The sequence below is a fragment of the Chanos chanos genome, chromosome 1 (genome assembly GCF_902362185.1).
Source record: "Chanos chanos chromosome 1, fChaCha1.1, whole genome shotgun sequence".
Classification (NCBI taxonomy): Eukaryota; Metazoa; Chordata; class Actinopteri; order Gonorynchiformes; family Chanidae; genus Chanos; species Chanos chanos.
Window position 1 is genome coordinate 23638159 of NC_044495.1, and position 19958 is coordinate 23658116.

Below are 19958 nucleotides of genomic sequence, written 5' to 3' on the forward strand. Positions count from 1 at the left end.
TTTAGCTAGAGCCTGTTACTTTGTTATAAACCTGTACATAGAAGAGTTTATGTCTATCATTCCTTTAGAGAGATCTATTTAGCTGGAGTTGGTAAGAATTAAAAAAAAAAGTCACCTGTTCATTGTAGAATTCTGTTTGCAGTTTTTGATCCCAGATTCAAGAACATACAAGATCAAATGGTGTAAAATAGAGTAATTATGCCGTCTTGTTGGACAAAAAAAATTTGAATTGTAGATTTTTGTTCTAATAAGTCCCTTTGTATATAATTCTCAAATTTGTATGTTTATGGTAGTAATTTATTTAACTGTTTCCTAAGTGAGAGTCCTCCATGCACCATTTAACTTTTGAATTAGGAATCCAATATGTGCCATTGTTTATTTCTATATTAACGTGACTAATGATTTTTTTTTCCTTCTCAGATACTTCTGATATTACTTAAGTAAAATGTCTTTTTTTTAACACGGTTGTCTTCACAAGTCAGGTCAGTGGAGTTTGTTTATGAATAGTTTAACTGTTTGACACAGTGTGAAGTTCTGACTCACAGAGTTAGAGGTATTACTCAGACACCCATCAAAAAAGAAGAAAAACCCTCACTCTTATATTACAGTGCATTTTAACATTCTTCTTACAAATCCATGAAAACAAAACAGCCTAACTTTTAATTTATTTTTGTTTTTTTTAATGAATTCACCCCCCTCTGAGCCAGGTTCTGTTGTCAATCATGTAATATATTTTTTAGAATTAAAAGAAAAACACTGTGGGTTTCATTGTCACTGGGCTTTGTGGAGTTTGTCTTGTGTGCATATGCACTAATTTGCCTCAGAGTATGTGCACCTCACCTCCAGGTTTGTATGTAGTAGCACTGGCATGCAGTAGCACTGGCATGTACCCTACCAGGTCAGGTCACATTTCCGCCTATTAAAGATTTCTGCACAGTGCAAATAGAAAAACATCCATAACTCGCTTAAGAAAGCACAGTCTGAAGATGGATTCAGTTATGGATAAGCTCAACTTGTATGAATTCTCTCAAATATGTACAGCAAAGTTGAGAAAGTAGACTTTCATTGCTTATTTCCTCTTCCGTAGCCAGTGAAGGTAAGACATTTGTTCAACATCCACTAATGTGGACACTGGTTGTCTAGCAAGATGGCCCTGCTTTGCAGACCTTGTTGAACAGGTGTAGTCAAAGGATAGTTTTTGAAGCTAGTTTTAATTGATAAAATAAATTTGGATGATAACAAGAGTTATTTCACTTTTATAATGAACATATCTGATTTAACAAATTTGAAGATATGCAGGTCTATCAAAATATATAGATACAGATGCAGTAAACAATATCATGTATAGACCCAGTCTATACATCGGTCACATGATATCTGTGTAGACGTTCCCAAACTGTTAACTAATATTGGTTATTGTTATGCTATCGCAAATGCACATTATCCATATCTATTAGTGACCTACAGGTCCCCACTTCACCTCAGTGTAATTTTGTTAGATCATGGGATGTCGAAGAAACCTGGGTTTGATATTAAGGACCAATAAAAACCTGTCAAATCCACAAAGCACTTGGATTCAGACAAAACCATAAGAGGTCATGTGCTCCTGTAGTGTGAGGATGTTGACTGCTCGCGTCTTAAGTATTTACTCACACCGAACCAGCTCCAACACACAAACGGCTCAGACACACAACCAGCTCAGACACACAACCAGCTCAGTACAGAAAGCCATATTTTGGTTGCCGAAGATCACATAAATTAGAATCTCTACAATATGTAAAATAATGTTGGTTAATGTCAAAAATAGGATTTTTTAAAAACAGTATACAGTGAAAGGAAAAAAAGGCAATACATAATTTTGGCTTTGGAAACAAACCTGTTTGAAAACATCAGAGATATAGGAACAAATCCAACAGAGGCTTCAAAACTCTGAGTGAGAGAACTTCAGAGATCACAATAAAAGTGTTACACTGCATCACAGGTGCACTGGTCTCCACTTAAACACCTTAAGTGCAAAATAAATAATGCAAAACCCAATCCTGTAAATTCCAACAGATTTGGTACCATATTACACTTGTGTTGATATGATAAATGAAAACAGATCCAAAGAAAAGTTCCTTAAGCAAAATAAAACCATTTTAAGATGAAATATTACACAATTAGGACCTTGGTGTTAGCAATGATTCCATTTCTGAAATTTTGTTGCTGTTGACTGCTGTCCTTGCAGCACCTTCCATAGAACAGCAGTGTCCTCAAACGAAGATTGAAAACATGGTTTTTGTGCATGGGACAGAAACTACAATTGCTTTGCCTTTTGAGGGAGGAAAAAAAAAAAGTAACTGTGTGTATCGTATGTGCACAAACTAGGTTACTGAAAGCACAGTTAATCCATATAATGCTTACAGATTTACAGAAAGCTCATTGCCCAAGTAGACTTCTTGAATATAATTTTGAGATTTGTTACTTAAGGCAAAGTTCACAACAAACTTATTTCACTTGAATAAGTGCTGCATTAAACTGCATGATTTACTCTTTAGGAAATAGTTTAGCAAATAGTGGATTGGCTAATACGTTCTGGTAGATTCATGTTTGGTTGATTTAAGGGCAAGAACTGGACGAATGTGATTCAATACAATCAAAAGGTCTTTGCTAGCTAGCTAGGAAACCAACAGAAAACCAGTTGTTTGTATATGTTTGATTTATAATGCACAACATGCAGCAAATTCAAAAATAAAAGCAAAATCAAACCTGACCCTTTAAAGATACTTCCCATCTGCAACACTTAATTATCAAATGGTGTAAATTTAAATAAAATGGCTAAATGTCATTATTGCACATGATGAAGAGAAAGCAGTGACACTGTTTTGGGCTTGGAGCATCGACCCATTATCCTTAACCGAATCCTAAAAATCACTTGAAAATGTTCATATATCTGATTTTATCTGGATAACTTTGATAACCCTTTCCTTAAATGTCAATTTGAAAACCCCCATTATGGTTTTTAGAGAGGGCCCGATGAGACGTCATCTTGTCCAGATGAATGTCAAGAATTAAATAATACGTACGTTGTGCTTAAATATACAGTAAATGGTTGCATAAGTGCTTCATGAGTGACACAGCTCTGATTTAAAAAAAAAGGACTTGTTGAAGCGTAATATCCTGATGAGTTAACCTGTGCTTTCCTATTGAGGGCCTTCAGATCCCTGTGTCAACGATCGGACGCTGTGTGAGCTATGTCTTCCAGAAAATTAAGGAGAAGTAGAATCCCCAAATTCTGTAAATGAAAGGTCACTGCTACATTTAAAACTGCATATTTCATACAAAGTTAAAAGGATTAAAAGACACTCCTCTGAGGACAGTTCTGGTTACTGGTTTGTGTTACGCGCCCCTGGCCTCCTCCTCCTCCTCCTCCTCCTCCTCCAAAGATGGGTGCTGATTGGCAGTATCCAGGTCCGATAACATGGCAGCATCATTTATTTAAACACCAGAAGTGGTATTGAGGTTTTGGGGGTTAAGAATGGAAGCGGCGAAGAGTGGGTGTGACCAGCCCTCTGTCGTTTTCAGAAGCTTTCACACCGGCCCATTGGGTGTGATCTCAGCTGATGAGGGTGCATCAACTCTGCAGCAGGTATCAGAAAAAGAAAAAACTATTTACTGATCATTTCCTGTGCAAAGAACAATGAAGCTGCAACATGGACCTTACTCATGTCTGCTTAAACAATCTGAACTTTAACTGGAGCTAACGCATATTTCCCTTGTCCCTCCTTAAGCCCAGTATGGCTGGGCACAGTCACCCTGTCATTGTGAGGTCTGAAAATGTGACTTGGCTAACCCTATTTGGTATGAAGGAGCAACAGTTTGTTCCAACTGTGTGACAGGCATGCACTTCCTCTTAGGCAACGTACTTTACACACAAATCCAAGAGAGCCTTTAAGCAAAAGCGTATGACTCATATGAGGGATAAAGAACTACAAATGAGACATTGCCCCAAGGCCAATCTCACTTGTTTGCTGCCTTTACCCCACATATTCCATGGCTACTCAACCCATTAATTCAAATTCAAACACAAACAGATGATGGGAAACACTGAAAGGAAGCTGAGTGACTCCTACTTCTTGTCTGTCACAGTGGTGTTTTGGGAGTCTCCTGGAGGGCCCTGAGCCCCCTCAGGAACTTCAGACTCTTTGGCCCTCAAGGGTCCATCTGAAATGGTGAGTTTCTCCATGGACTCAGTTGGCACCTCACTTCAAAAGACAAAAATAGCAAGCTTTAATTACAATTTATTTAGAATTTAACTTCAGCCAATTCCTTAACAAAAACCATTTTCACTTTAAAGCATAAACTAATACTGGCATGAACCTCAGGCTGTCTCTTTACACTGCAAGGCCACTTCAAAACACAAAGTCAAATTCCCCACTCAGACTTCATATATCTAACAAAAATATTTTCAAGGAATTTTAAAAAAATATACAGGTTCATGAATAAACAAGACTGAGAGAAAGATGTTAAATGCATTTTATATAAGTAACAATCAATCCTCTAGCTGTGTGTATATGAGAAATAATGGTACTCGGAGGATCAGATGGAAGAGTTGCATTCTGAACACTAAAATATAAAAGGCCAACTCTAAATCTAACTGAACTGAATAATACTGGAAAAACTCAGTAGCTACCACAATGTTAGTGATGGGCTTTACCATATGTTGTTAAAGCAGTATTTTTCAATGAAATACACTGCCTGGCCAAAAAAAAAGTCGCACACTCTAATATTTCGTTGGACCACCTTTAGCTTTGATTACAACCACGCATTCGACGTGGCACTGTTTCGACAGCCTTATGCAACGCCACAACATTCATTTCTGTCCAGAATTGCATAAATGTTTGGCTGAGATCTTGCTGACGACGGGAGAGTCAAACCACTCCGTAGAGTCTTCTCCAGCACATCCCAAAGACTTTCAATGGGGTTAAGGTCAGGGCTCCCTGGTGGCCAATTCATGTGTGAAAATGATTCCTCATGCTCCCTGAACCAACTGAAGCAACCCCAGATCATAACTATGCCTCCAGAGGCTCCAACTCCAAATGGCGACTTTTTTTTGGCAGTGTATGTAAATAACTGGCTTTACTCCATCACCTCTTGGTTGCTGCTTTCTGGCTGACGGAGCTTTTGGGAGAGCCCTCGGTCTTGTCTTCGGAGATCTCCTCTTCACTGTCCGATCCTCCTGAGGAGCTGCTGTCTGAGGCCACTAGGGGGGCTTTTTTGCCCTCCCACACACCTGGGGGAGAGCTTTTCACTGTAGAATGGCAAGAAGCTTGTTTACAGAACATGCAAAGTCACATGACTGACTGGGCTGGTTCTGGGAATAATTCTGAAATTCATCACATGGGATCACAATAGAAATATAATTTTCACATATAGTTTTCAGATCTGACTCTGAAACAAATAGGCAATGAACACACACACACACACACACACCACTTTCCCTGACAGAATGTACTCACAGTTCTTCTGGTTTGGTTGAGCCTGTCCCTCTGAGTGACTAGGCTCTGAGCTGCAGTGAGACAGATGAGCTCATGTTAAATACACTCTAAAACAACCAAGGTCAGCCTGAAGAAAACTGATCCTAGATCATTTACATCATGAGATACAAATCAGAGCCATAAGCATTAACTAAATCAACCACACAGAGAGCTCATAATGCTAACACGTGACTGAACAGCTCTTTGCTCCAGCAGCACTGAGGTGTCCAGTACCTGCAGAAAGGTTGAAACTCTGTGAAGGTGGCCCAGCCCGTCTCCTGCTGACTGTCACTGCCCTGCTCAGAAGAGGGGGAACCCCAAGAACTCGAGCCAAGGGCTGAGGAGTTGACCTCTGCCTCTCCGTAACCTGCCGTCCATCCAGAACCTAGCCACAAACACAGGAAGGAATATAAAGAGTTGAAACAAGGACTGTACAAAGACAAGAGGCTAATATGACTGCATGGTGACAGAGCTTTGTTTTGTTTGCTTTCTTGGATGGTGTGGCCGGTGGTATGAAAATTTTCAACTTTACTGCCCAGTATCACTGTATTACTGACCTTGTGTGTGTGAGGATTCTGACTGCTTCTGTGCAGAGGGCTGTTTAGTCTCATCATCCTCTTCATCCTCCTCCTCTTCAGAGGCCGACCCGCGGCCCCGCCCACCGTTCCGCAGAGGACCCTTGGATGAGCCCTCTGATGGAATAGATACTCCGAACCTGTTCAGCGGAGAAAACAAAACATCTTATACCACACCGCTACGAGCACAGAAAGAAAAATATTCACAGATACATGAACACTTCTTTGAATACTACTTCTCACACTATGCAGTCTGATGAAATGTTTTGGTTAGGAATCAAAATTTATTGGATGGTTATCACTCACTAAGATGTCTGATCCATCAGATGAGCAGATTTGAGGTGTCTAAGTGATAGGAGGAAGCTGAGTTACCTAGATCTGGATTTGACTTGAGTTGCATAGTTGATCTCTTTATCCTCCCAAATGTCCTCTTCGTCCTCCTCACAGTCATCAAACTGTTGGATTCTCTCCTTACAACACGCCTCGAAGGCAGCAGCATTGGCCTGCAGTCACAGCAATTTTACATGTGAAAACCACAAACATCTCATAATAACTTATTTACACAGCCTCTGATGCAATGAAATAAGATAAACTTCATTTTTCTTAAAAAACCTACAGATGACCAATCTTTGTGTGTATATATTTGGAGATGCATATATACAAGCATATATACAACGACATGTAGGTGTGTAGTAGCAACTTACACTATTATCATCTGCATCTATGTTGAAGTTAATCTCAGCAATCCGATCAAATGAAGCACTGAGAGCAAAAGATAAACTGTTAGAGTTGAATTCAGAGATTCTTAATTTGTTTCACAAGAACAATTCACCAGAGAATTCAAATGAGCAAACCCTACCTAAGGATGACAGCATAGTTTGATATCAAACTCACTTGATGTTTTCTTCATGCTCACTGAATTCCTCATCATTGAAGCCAAACTGATCCACAAAGTTGGCAGTCATCTGCTGGATCTGATAATCTGAAAATGCCTGAGAGCAAAGCAGGAAGAGAGAGAAGGTTGATGGTTTAGCTGATACATGACCTCTTATTTTCCTATGGGACAGAGGTAAGTATGGTGTGGTGTGGTGCAGGCAGGTCAGTGGTGGGTCTGACCTGCTGGATGGACAGGTCGTTAGGGAAGGGGTTCTCCATGTCATCATCCTCACTCGACGAATGAAGATTATGTGTGCTCACCTGAAAATCACCAGCCATTCAGTTAAATTTTATAGTTTATCCAAACCATCTGCAAACACTTATGGAGGTACTTATTCATTTGTGTGTGTTTAACTCCGCACCAAATCAACTGTGTTTTTTCTGTTGGTTTCTCTCAAAGTCTCTCCAACAAAACTCTCCCAGCGGCCTCTGCAGTCTTCTGGTAGCTCTGCAAACACGCCCCCCCAACAAAAAAAAACAGCACTGCCTGAGTGGAGCTGTCATAGGTTTTGCACTGATACACATCATATACTGTACTAACAAATCAACACACAAATAAGGCTCCATGACACAGCGGAAACACGCAGTGTGCGATTAAATGCAATATGAGATGCCATAAAGATTAAACTGTAAAGTGTAATTTTGATGTGTCTCTGTGCATGCTGGGAAAATAGACCTTGAATATGAACAGATTGTGTTGGCTGTATTTTAAGAGATGACACAGGCTCGCTGCATCCCCCCCTGTAGAAGCCACTACTGCTCGACACGTTTTGCAAGAAACTTGCGTTTGCCAACAGCCTTTATAAGCTAAGTATTGCGACATAACAAACGTACTTCCCCTTTTCTGTGCTGTTCCTCTTACATTCTTGGTCTCGGTCGTTGGTACAGGACCACTCATTTTAAAATTTCTTGCTACACTAACTTCACACTTTACACTAATTATGTAAGTGTGCGCCGTAGACTTGTATGCAGATAATACAAGAGTACAGCAATTCTCTGCTCTACGCCTCTTCACTGGCTGCTCGGATTTTGTAGCCCTTTGCAATGTGTTTATCAAGGAAATAAACATCTCGATGACAAAAAAATATAATACGGTACATTGTGGAGCCCTACACTCAAATGATGTGCACTGTCGTTATGGTTTATGAGAAACACATATAAATCCAAACTATAGCAGCATTTACTATCATTTACTGTAAATAGATGTGAACAGACGAATTACACCCTCAGATCATTCAGTACATACTAATTCTGATGCATCTAAGTATATGAACAAGTCACCAACCTTTGATCATGTCGCTGATTTTGGACTGAATCAGGCCTTTATCCAGGTTCTGAACCACAGTGTTGGCAATTCTAGTCAGATGACCCATATTCCCTCTTCTCCTGCCGCCGTCCGCCCTGCACGGCAAACAGTCAGCCTTTAAAACTGCTTTCACATTAGGTACACACAACATCAGACATGATCTAAAGATACAAAACAGCACAACAGCCACAATGTGAAACTGTACTGAATGAGACAATCAGTGGGGTAGGAAATCATACAAATGATTTGAACAGAAACACAGAACGAAACAGAAAGTCTCTTACTGAATTCTGTCATTTTCCTCCCACGCATCCAGGATTCTCTGGACCAGACGACACTGCTGGAAGAGCTACAGGAAGAATAACGGTCAGAGTGTGTAAGAGGATGAAGAAAAAAAAACTAAAAAAAAGGATGAAGGCCATTTGATCTGTCAAATGAGTTGACATCACATACACTGCTATTGATTTAGAACAAATGTACAATTTGTGCAACTTTCATCACGTAGAGTAATCTGACCAGACAGACAAGAGAAAAAATATCTGACTTTGAATAGCCATGTATCATTTATATGCACGCTCCTGCATTTAACACTAATCGATTTCTGTCATTAAGATGAAAGTTAGCAAAGGTTGTATCAAATGCTGAAATAATTTCAATTTTCTGAGGTAAGTTACAGTGAGAAAGAGTTGTAGCTTCTTCAAATGCTTGATGATGTTTCATCAACTACGAAGTGTGATGAAGCTCATGAATTCAATTTAAACATTAAACACACAATTAAAAGTTCCAATATAAAAGACATCCAGTTTGATTAGTTCTAATGTTCACACATAGCATTTAAATGTGTAAATGCAGGCAGAGGTGACTGTCTGAAAGTGAAAAGCAGGGAAACCTCATCAAGAAAAATAAAAACTGGATGAACTGATGATCTGCCCAATATAATATGTGCAAATAGGACAAATGTGAAATCGACCCTCATGGACAAATCATCAGATCTCCAACACAGGCTATGGAAGACAGTGTTAAATGACTCTTTTAAGGCAGGCCCCTGATTCTGATAGATATGCTTCTTTAGGAATCTAATGCAAGTTTGTGCACTCTGTCTGCCTGCGCACTGTCGCTCTCACCGTCAGTGGAAGTATAGTTTTTAAGGCCTCTGCTGTGATCACGATACTGTGTGTGTGAAAGGGTCACAAATAAGCCCTGGGGTTAAAACAGAGAATCTGAAGTTAGACAAAACTGAAGCAAGAGTGCCGTCAAACTTACATGAGCCACCAAAGTGTCTTGAATAGGGGTGTGTGCTGCTTCCTGGTTTCCCCTCTGGTCTGGCTTCTCCTCCTCTCCTTGGCTGTCTGTGCCTGCTGCAGGCCTCTCGTCATGGTTCTGAAGACCAGGGGTTGGTATGTCTACATGGGTGAAGTGGTTCAGAATGGATGCCACACACAGCTCCACTTGCAAGTGCAAGAAGTTATTCCAGGTGTACTTGAAGAACAAATCCTGAAAGAGATTACACGAAAGATGCCTTAGGGTGTCAGATTCAACACTGAACACTCACAAAACACTCAGCGCTTATGAAAAAGAAAATTAAAAAGGGAAATTAGATTACAGCACGGGGTATTTTTTCAGATGTCTACATTTCAGTATTAACTTGTACAGCTAAAATAAGTTAACACTGATGATATATTTCTTCTTTAATGTGGTACAGGAAAACACTTCGCAGGTGTCTGCATGTCACCACTAATAACAAAGACAGAAATACAGAATGAGACTATAAAATAAGACAATACTGAAATGAATACTTGCAACATTCCAGAGTTTGTTTTCTCAGAGTGCTCACATGTGGCTAGTTTGTAATGTGATCACTCAGCTTGTTGAAACAACAATGGAGAAAGAAGTGCTATTAAATGGAAAGACTTATTTTCAAAATGTAATGTGGGTCTTTGAACAAAGCCAAGACTTCATGCTCCTATTTTTGGGCCAAATTTCTTTTTCACTATAGTGCAGTGAGTTTTAAGCTCAATTTATGGCCACAACATTCAGCTGATGATGTTACTGAGATGAGACCCACTGAACAAATCTTTGCTAACTGTGGCAGACCATTTCTTTTCTTTCATCTTTTTAATAAACTACATGACACCCACAGTTTAACGCAGCATTACTTATTTCCTGGAAACATCTGTTATTAGAGATACATGCAGCAAAATTCTTAACTGTGATTAAAATATCCATTGAATCATTCATGATTAATCATCTGAAACACCTTACATTTCTATGTTTTGACACCTGTTTGCTGTGCATTTGAGGGTATAGTTGTGTGTGGAAAGGAGAGAGTGAAGAACAGTCTAGAATTGTGTGAGCCCACCAGCAGCAGGTCCATGGTGTTCAGTCTGCACAACTCCTGGCAGATGCTGAGGTCGTTGGTCTGCAGCAGGGCGGCCACCAGTCTGGCCACATGAAGGCGGGCGTTCCCAAGCGGCTGCTCCAGAACGCCGACGGTCGTAAGTATTGCACTTTTCTGCTCCAAACAGGCCCGGACGGAGAGACCATATCATTAAAGCATTCAATACAGGCTTTTTATGACGCACATTAAGAATATTGGTGCACTGAGCCTTCGCATGTCACAGTTGCTGAAACTATGACATTAAACATGATGTTACACAACACATGATGATTACAGCAGAACAACTAACGTATGTGTGAATGTCAGGCTACATGAATGCATGTGACCTAAGAGTCATACATAGAGGTACCTTAGGAGGGTCCAGTAGGAGTTGCTGGAAGTCCTTTAGATGAGGCTCAATAGCACGTAGAATACTGCTGCTGACAGTGTAAGACCTTTCACATCCCTGAGAATACAGGTCCATCAGACCCTCCAGCCTGCAAGACAAACAGATACAGAAATAACTATAACGATTAGACACACACATACTGTGACAAAATCAGACACACAAACACTGAGATACTAACTCTCTAGTTATGTAATACTTGACCTCTGGTAAACTCACCCTGACCTCCTTGACTCCAGTAATGTAAGAAGCACTTGAGTTCCATTGACAATAGAGGCTTCAGTCTTCTCCCCTTCGAACATGCTCTTCAAAAGTTCTGCCACATTCTCCTGTCTAAGAAGTGCCATAAAGATATTGACATGGGTGTCTACTTGGAATATTTACATGTCTCCCCAAACTTACATACGTTTCTTATGAAATATGAGCACAAAAAACTATGACACAGCCTGCAAGAATTAACAGCAATTTTTGTATCTATCAAACTTCAGAAGTATTCTGACCAGTAAGAAATAATAACTTGTACTTAAAGGATCATCTTTTGCTTATGTAATGTCTCATTTAATCTCAGGTTAATATATATGACTTGTGTAATATCAGTCTTACGACTCGAGAACAGCCAGTAAAGGGTCTGTTTCCACAGCCTCAGGCAGCTGATTGGCTTGGTCTCGACTGAGACGGATGATGTCACAAAGAGTCTGGGATGCATTGGATTGTCTCTGCAAAGAAAAACAAGCTGTCACTTAGGAAGACTAATTAAGGTAAGACTACTGCCAAAGAGCTAAAGTGAATCAAGATAATGTGTAAACGGTGACTAGAACAAATGTATTTGTTAATCATTTATTTCTTAAATCAGTGCAATTCCTGTCACCATGACAAAATTAAAGCAAAAAAAAAAAAAGAAAAAAGACAAAAGTATGTTGACCATTTCCCTGGATCTTGTAAAGCACCAAAAGCCTTATACAGGCACTTGTGTTGTGAATCCCAGTAGTTCAAACAGATGAACTGAGTGTGTGCTACAATGCTAATCTCACCTCCTCATCTCTGCCTGTATGCATGAGCTCTGTGAGCCTTTGGATCAGCCTCTCTTCATTCAGCCACTGCAATACCAGCAGAACAGTGATTGCCACAAAAAACCATACAAATAAAAGTGTTAATCCTGACTGCCTGGTAACACACACACTAATGATGGTTATTTTGAAAATGTAGACAAGAGAGGATACAGATCTGAAAGAAATCTAAGAGAAATCTCACACTGATACTCTGTACACTTTGTATCATGTTTCTGTCAATGCTGGCTCTTTACATATTGAGGTAAAAATATCTTTGGTCTTTGAAGACCAAATCAAAGGTCACAAGACTGATTCAAATCTCAAGTTTTGGCAATAAGTTCTCCATATGCCTTTGATATTATTTGCATGTGTGCGCTTTGGGTCACAAATATGAAAAAGGATTTGTTCACATAATGCCTGACAGATACATATAAATTACTACTCATAAATAAGACTAATCTAGAGTTTAAAATGAACTGGACGGAAGTCGGAGTTGAGTCTGTGTCTTACATTAAGGACCTCCTGTCTCAAAGGGGCGGGCTCAACACAGCTGATAAGACGCAGCAGCAGGTCCATCATGGCTGAGGCGTCTATGTGGTTCAGCACTAGGCTGATAAAGCTGTGTTTTTTCCTCAGGAACGAGATGACCTGGAGAGGGAAACGACATCACACACTTGTCAGGTTACGTGACTGAAGCTTAGGTTGAGAGGAGGACTGGAGGACTGTTGGGAGGTGAGAGCAGTCAAACAAAATACCCTTTAAAACTGTAAAATTATCAAATAACCCGTGGCAGTGCTTCAGGAATGCACTTGATCTGTGCCTTAGAAAATGATGTCCAATGAGCTGCTGCACAACCTCTTGCGTGCGTTTGCACACACGCACACACGCGCACACACCATTTTCTCATGCACCACCTGCTGTTCATGTTTGTCACCAGTGTGAGATCACTCACCATCAAGTTTGGCTGTTTGTACACACCCATCCAAGATGGCCCCTTGATTCTTTCAACAGCTCCCTGTTTGCACAAGGCTGCCAACTACAGCTGAGGTACTTGTTCAGACACATCTCTGCACTATATTGCCTGGTCACACCCATTCATAATTCTTCCATTTGTACTAGTCTGCCATTTGCCCCCTGAGGCTTATGGAAGAATGGAACTGCAATCAAGCTGTGTATGAACCAATATCCTCTGAGCCCTGGGAATGGCTCTAACCCACATGTCACCACAACCTTTCATTGTTCCTTATCACCTTTTCACACAGCAAACAGTCAAGCCAAAGCAACAGTGTAAGAACAGGAATGATATGATCACAGTCTCTACCCTTTTTTGGGGGGGGGTTCTGTTTGAGCACATAAGACTTGGACAGTCTGAAGAAGCCAAAGCTTTGCATGATGCTCGGATCTGGATTAGCCAAAAAGTGCTGTCTTTTAATCACATGGTTTTGACCTCGTTTTAAGTGTTTACTCTGGTAAAAAGCAAGGTGACAGTCAGGTACTGACATTTGGTGAGTGTGTAAACCGTCCAAATGAACACCATATGGCACAAAGGCCTGTCAGACTGCTACATGATTTGCCCACGATTTCAAATAACAAAGCAACTACGGGAAAGGTCAGAATGATCCAAGATCATTCATTGGCTCTTGCCAAAATGTTATTATTAAAGGCTTTCAGAGCTCCCTGTTTTCACAAGCTATTAGGATTGTACACAACTCTGATATGAACAGTAAAATCTGGTTAAGTCTTGAACAAATCTATTAGTAGAGTTACTACTGTAATCAAATAACAATGTTACAGAAGAAAGCAACATAATCACTATCAAGTGTAACTTCACTGATCAACACAGAGGTGTACATTTGACTAGCCACAAGGTGGCACATTTGTAAGAAATGAAAAAGCCCCCTGCAAGCTCAGATCAGGCTAAGAGGGACCTTTCAATTGTTTTGCTGTGGTGCGGATCATGTTTAAAATAAAAAAAAAACCCCACATACATACACACATTTGGCAAGTCCATAATATTCATCGGACATAAATTCATCTTGACTGGTGAAGTGGGGCAGTCCAGTTGAAAAACAAAGAGCAAAACTGAGCCAACAAAGAAAATGTTTTCAGGGATCAGCTGACGTTAACATGTTATGCAAAATGTACACCGCTTTAAGATGAACCTCAAGACTTGGTTAACCGCCCCCCCCCAAAAAAAACAAGACGACAAAAATAAGTACAAAAACAAAAAACAGATATGCACACTTCAGCAGACTGTGACAAGACAACGTAATGAACATAAGTCCAGGGACATGTCTGTTTGCTGTCTTGTTAGTTAGCCTGATAATTATAACTGTAATATGAGATCTGGTTTAAATTTTATTCTGGTTGTTATAAAAGTTGTGTGTTGTTGTCATTGGTTCATAATTTACATTCCTGGGATGCACCGCACTGCACTGGTCAGGGAACTGCTTTATCTCAGCTGAGTAAACTGAAAATCATTGTGCATTTTCTGCTCAGATTGCAAGAGCTTAAAAAGATCTGATTTGGTGAACAATGAGCTGTCCTTCTGTTTACCACTGGTTTGTCTGATTAATCATGTCTGACAGCTGAACAGAAGAACCCTTTGAATATCTGTTTTCAGTCTCAATTTTGTCAAACATAACCGTTACATCTTCAAACACACGCCCTGACCTTGGCTGAGCGATCTGGTGTGCAGTCATGCCGGAAGATAAGAACAGTTGGGAGAGATCTTGTTGATTTAGAGATCAGTGAGGTACATACCTGCTCTGTCTTGCGGGTAATAAGGTTGCCGATGGTCTTGCTGAAAAAGGAGGCCAAAAGGGGGTTAAGAGGTGGATCCTGTTCCAGGAAGCTGTAGAGCTTCTCTAGAAGAGACTCGTCTCCACCGAGCTTATCATTGATCAGGGCAACATCAGACGTCAGGAGCTCACAGGCAATGTTGGGAAACCTGAGTGGAGACAGAGAAGAAGACGATACAATGTATATTTCACAGTAAACAATCAGAGACATTGTCACACATCAGATCTACACTCTGAATCACTGCAGCACTACAGATCGTTGTCATATTTCTTTACATATGATCAACAGATTGTCATGAACACTGGACAAGTACATGGAGACAGTTTGTCATACATAGCATCTTAAATTGCAAAAATCAAATGAGACAGCTGATAATTCTGTTTGATCCAGACAGAATCAGTCTGGATCAGTACTGAAATATAATTGACAGCGTTCTTTATCTGAAGAAAAAAAAAAAACTGACAGCGACGTTATGTTGTAACAACTTCAGGCTGAGTGATTTCCTTAAAGGCTCATTCCATGTGTGCAGCATATAGCATGATGATTTGGTTTAATACCTCGTTTAGGAGTCACAACAACAACCCCCTGAGCTCACAACCAGTCAATTTCTTGAAATACTTGTACTATCTACCACCTAAACACCTTAAAAATGATATCCAACTGTGCCAAAGCCCCTATATAAATCAGTATAGATCAGTATTAATCTTGCTGTAAAGCCCTGCTGTAAAGCCCTGATACAGCTGAACAAAGGCTACGAGGTGTGCTGGCACTAGGCTGAAGGAAAAAAAAGGGCTATAAAAGCAACTTAGAGAAGAATTGAAAGACCATGAATTGAGAAGACAAAGTCGTGCAGTTCAATCCACAATACAAAGTAGGAACGACTGAAACAGCAGATGTGCTCTGTCTTATATCTGCTCATTTAAAAAAGAAAAAAAAGGAAATGCAAAGCAGATAGATTTCTTTTTGTGGCACTGCGGTGTGATGCTTCCTGTTCATTTACGTATATATGCGCGGTGGTTTGAAATATAGCCATCCCCTAAAGCCTCTCCTTGTGTTAGAGACAAAATTCTTAATTTAGAAACGAAATTGAGAGGAATTCTTATAGACTTTTCCAAACTACAAATGACTCACTATCTACACTTAAATAAAACAATGTAAATATAAGGTGCATGCTTGTCCACTAAACTCAGGCCCACTGGTTCAGCTCCAGGCTGAGGAGCTCCATGCTGCCTTTTAACTTTAAGAGAATTACAGATAGACAATGTTAACTAGTCTGCAGAGCTGTCAAAAATGCTCTTGTGTATAAATCAATGAACACATTAGCACTTCTGAAAATGTACAGCTTAAATTGAAGAACTTAAGCTGTAAATTACTAATACAGTTACTTCTGAGCAGGTTTAAGAACAGAGTAGCTGGAATTGATTGCTGGTCTGTAACCATATTTTCATCTTAAACAGCAATGCTGTAATATGATTTTATTTCTTTAAAAGGAGCAGTTAATCACTTCTTTTTTTTCTGGTAAATTACCAAGTCTCTTAAAGCCTTCCTTAAAACCCATGCTTCTCGTTCATTCCAGTTAACTGCTTCACAGAGACGACCACATATTTCAGTCCAGTTTAAGCCATATTCAGTTTAAGCCATATTTAGTTTAAGCCATATTCAGAACGCACCGTTGCTTTGCATCTTTATTAAACTGGGGAAATAACTGTTATGGTTACATTGCCTGTTGAGGAATTTCATTACACTGTGCTCCTTAGGACTCCCTCTCTCCAGCTCTTCATGGCTTTCTCTACATCCCTTTCTGTATCTCTCTATTACACGCTTACATACTAATGCCCCATGACTCTACCCCTGCCCCCATTTCTCAGTCAGTTTTCTGTTCTCACTTGAAACGTGTTTTCTCCTCCAGGTCTGCAGGTGGCTCCTGTGTGATAAGTGTGACCAGCTCCTGCATGCAGTGGTCTTGAGAGAGGAAGAGCAGAAGTCTGCGGTTCTGGGCCTTGCACTCCTGCAGCACATCTTCCTCCTCCATCAACTCTCTCAAAGTCACGTCCTCCCGGTCCAGGAGCTGGTCAATGTGGGAGGTGGTGTGTAGGTCGAACTTCCAGAACATGGTGGCGGCTGGAGCAGGAAGCACAGACCTGGGGTGGGGAATGCACAGAGGACGGGAACACCGTCATATATTAAAAAGATCTAACAATACAACACGGAACTACAGGGAAAGCAGAGCAGCTACAGGAGAAAATTGTTGGGCAAAGCAGGAAAAACATGACGATCATAACTTAATAGAACTGAAATTTAATGATAATTGCAAAATCTTAGCAAAATAAAGATTAGCACAAAACTATGACAATCTATCTTCAACGACTAAAAACAGCTCTAATTGGTCTTATTTATATGTTTTAGTATTTTAGCACTTTGTGTCTTACTTCAGGTTTCATAATATAGTTTGACATAAAAGTTTAAACAAAAGGTTTTGAAATTCAACTCTGCATGCACTGGTGATGTGTTCTCAATCAACATGCATTACCAGCTAATGAAATGTGGGAATCCTTAATTACACCTCCTCCACAGGCAGACAGGCATTTGAGTGGCAGAATGCAGAAAGCACAGTGCGGCCTGGCATTAATCAGCATGGGGTCCTCTTCTCACTGGGGCCTCCGCAGAACACACGCCTTAGAAGGACTGAGACTGGGAGACTGAACAGAGAGAGAGAACACAGGGAGTGAGCAAGGGAGCAGGAGCAAAAGGAGGAGTGTAAGCAAAAATCAAGTATGATCCTTTTCGCTGTGGAATACATTAATTTTTTAAGTCAGCTAAAATGATGCTATCACTGTCCTTAGAAACTGCCTGATCATATTTACAGGTTCCACACAATGAAAAACTAGTGAGGTCCAGCCCTTGTGAGAGCAGCCATTATAACAATAGGGGATAAACAGGAAGGTCCAAACTGCTGCTCATTTGTTCATCAATGTGAACAAAATTACGACAAAGTTACAATGTAGATATTTTTTGAAAATCAGAATATTAAAATTATAAATCCGTTAAGATCTGTGTGATTTCTTTGCTTGCACAAATAATATTCACTCAAATACTCTAGCACTCTTCAACTCCTGCAAGTTTTAGGCCATATATCAATGACTTGCTGTCACAGAGTGCCAGATTCAATTTGCTTACAACACAAAACTCTGAGACTAATCAGAGAATATTAAAATCATACTCCTGTCTTAATAGACATAAACCACCTGAACTGTCCCAGATGACAGTGAAAATCTCGATTTACCATGATTCATGTTCATATGGTATGGCTAATGCAACAGCTGGTAAACGTTTTTCTGCACATTTAATATCCCTGATGATGAGAAATCATTAAAAACAAAACAAACAAAAAAAACCATTTGGTACCAAACCAGATTCTCACTGGTCCTCCAGTTTCTACACACCACTCACTGTTTACAGAAATGAGTTGCGAAGAGAGCCCAAAAAAAAGAAGAGGATGAAGAAAAAAAATGTGCTTCCTTCTTTTATGCAGACATCATTCTCTGCACGTGCAAGAAAGTCCATCTGGCTCCTATTAACACAATATGCTGTTCAGTTCAACAATAACGCCTCAAGTGTTCCCCAATGAACTCTAAACAGGAAAGAAAAAGTTTGCCTTTTTCCATCCATCTAAAACAGAATACACCACCGCGTTTCTCAAACAATACTGGCTACCACAAGCGGGCCTAAACAAGCAGATATGAACGACGGACATAGGGAAAAGCAAATGTACGCAGCCAAAATCAATAGTTCGTGCTTATACAAAAAGCCTGGGGGATATTTGGGTGGGAAATTGTTACCTGCACCAACGTCAGCCACTGTCATTCCAAAGATGGTTAGTATTTCAAATAACTCTCTCTGCCATGAAATGTACTAAATTTTGTAGCACAAAACGTTAAACTAAAGCAGAGGGAACGGTCTAATACATCTTCACATTACCACTGAAAAACTAAGGCGCTAAAGCTTGGAGCCACTTTGATAGGACTGTCAATCAAAACAGACTGTTTCATGACATTTAAGATATTACCGTGCACTTCTGGGAAAAATCTAATCGTGTGCAAGTTACTTAAGAACGAGAATGTCTTACTAACATGCCAAGGCTAAACATGAGCGAAAGCAACATTACAACTTCCAAAGTTAGTCAATGACAGCTATATATCCTGAGCAAATCTGTCGATAGCTATTTGTGATTGTACACTCTACTAACTCAAGGGACTCAGGGCCTCAGCTAACTAGCTATCTTAAAATAAAGTCGACTTGTAATGTGGCTTTCACGACAGCTTCAAAAGTTCTCACCGTGAAAGTGGCACGATTATCGAATTTTAGCCAGCTAAATGGAATAAGGCATGATAACGGATATTCAAAGTTAAAACGTTTCAAGCTAACTACAGACAGTTTTACCTTTGACGCCAATTCATCGGGAACTTGCAGCCAGCTAGCTAGCTGGCGTTAGTCCGCCGTCAGGGTAGCAAATAGCTAACCGAGCTTCAAGAAGTAGTGAGCTAGCTAGCTCCGAGACTAATTAGTAAACTAGCTTTAGCCAAACTGAATACACATATACGATCTGACACTGAGTATCAACTGTGTGAACAAGAGTATTAGAAACTATATTGAGAAAAAACATCAAGCTTACAGTTGGCTGCTTGCCACAAACTTACCTTTAGCTCTGCGATGAGTTGATTGACTGCCTACAGCAGAGGAACTGATTTGTTTTGCTTGTCAAGCTAACTAACGTTAGTTAGCGATAGCGTGTAGTTACAGCTAGCCACGGAGTCAATAGTTTGCTGCTCCACTAACTATACAACAAACCATCTCTCCAGATCATGATACATAACTTATCGTCTTTCATCTATTTATCACATCAAATTCTAATTCAAGGCTCAGTGCAATCACACTCGCGCATGCAAGACAAGAAAAAAATCGGTCATATTTTCGATTCAAAATGGCGAACG

The 19958-nt window shown here is 40.0% G+C and overlaps 1 protein-coding gene across 1 annotated transcript; it reads right to left on the reverse strand.

Annotated features, from left to right (window-relative positions):
- Nucleotides 1-1856: 1856 nt before the first annotated feature.
- On the reverse strand, nt 1857-19934 carry ppp6r2a (protein phosphatase 6, regulatory subunit 2a). The gene is made up of 24 exons (XM_030767634.1): nt 19665-19934; nt 17498-17666; nt 16854-17108; nt 14929-15115; nt 12676-12813; nt 12148-12213; nt 11720-11832; nt 11336-11449; nt 11081-11207; nt 10693-10845; nt 9597-9827; nt 8618-8682; nt 8313-8428; nt 7390-7475; nt 7208-7288; nt 6986-7083; nt 6796-6853; nt 6464-6594; nt 6074-6231; nt 5751-5901; nt 5499-5548; nt 5131-5290; nt 4113-4244; nt 1857-3619 (listed from the first exon to the last, which is right to left on the reverse strand). The coding sequence occupies exons 3-24, from the start codon at nt 17078-17080 to the stop codon at nt 3571-3573; spliced, it is 2691 nt and encodes an 896-aa protein (XP_030623494.1). The 5' UTR covers nt 17081-17108; nt 17498-17666; nt 19665-19934; the 3' UTR covers nt 1857-3570.
- Nucleotides 19935-19958: the final 24 nt, after the last annotated feature.

What these genes read in the sequence shown, in the direction of transcription:
- ppp6r2a (XM_030767634.1), bottom strand. Translation starts at nt 17,080, where the DNA reads ATGTTCTGGAAGTTCGACCTACACACCACCTCCCACATTGACCAGCTC. An exon ending in TCCTACTGGACCCTCCTAAG is followed by an intron (nt 10,846 to 11,080) that starts GTACCTCTATGT and finishes TGTTTGGAGCAG; the next exon opens with AAAAGTGCAATACTTACGAC. An exon ending in AAGACACTTTGGTGGCTCAT is followed by an intron (nt 8,683 to 9,596) that starts GTAAGTTTGACG and finishes TTCTTCCTGTAG; the next exon opens with CTCTTCCAGCAGTGTCGTCT.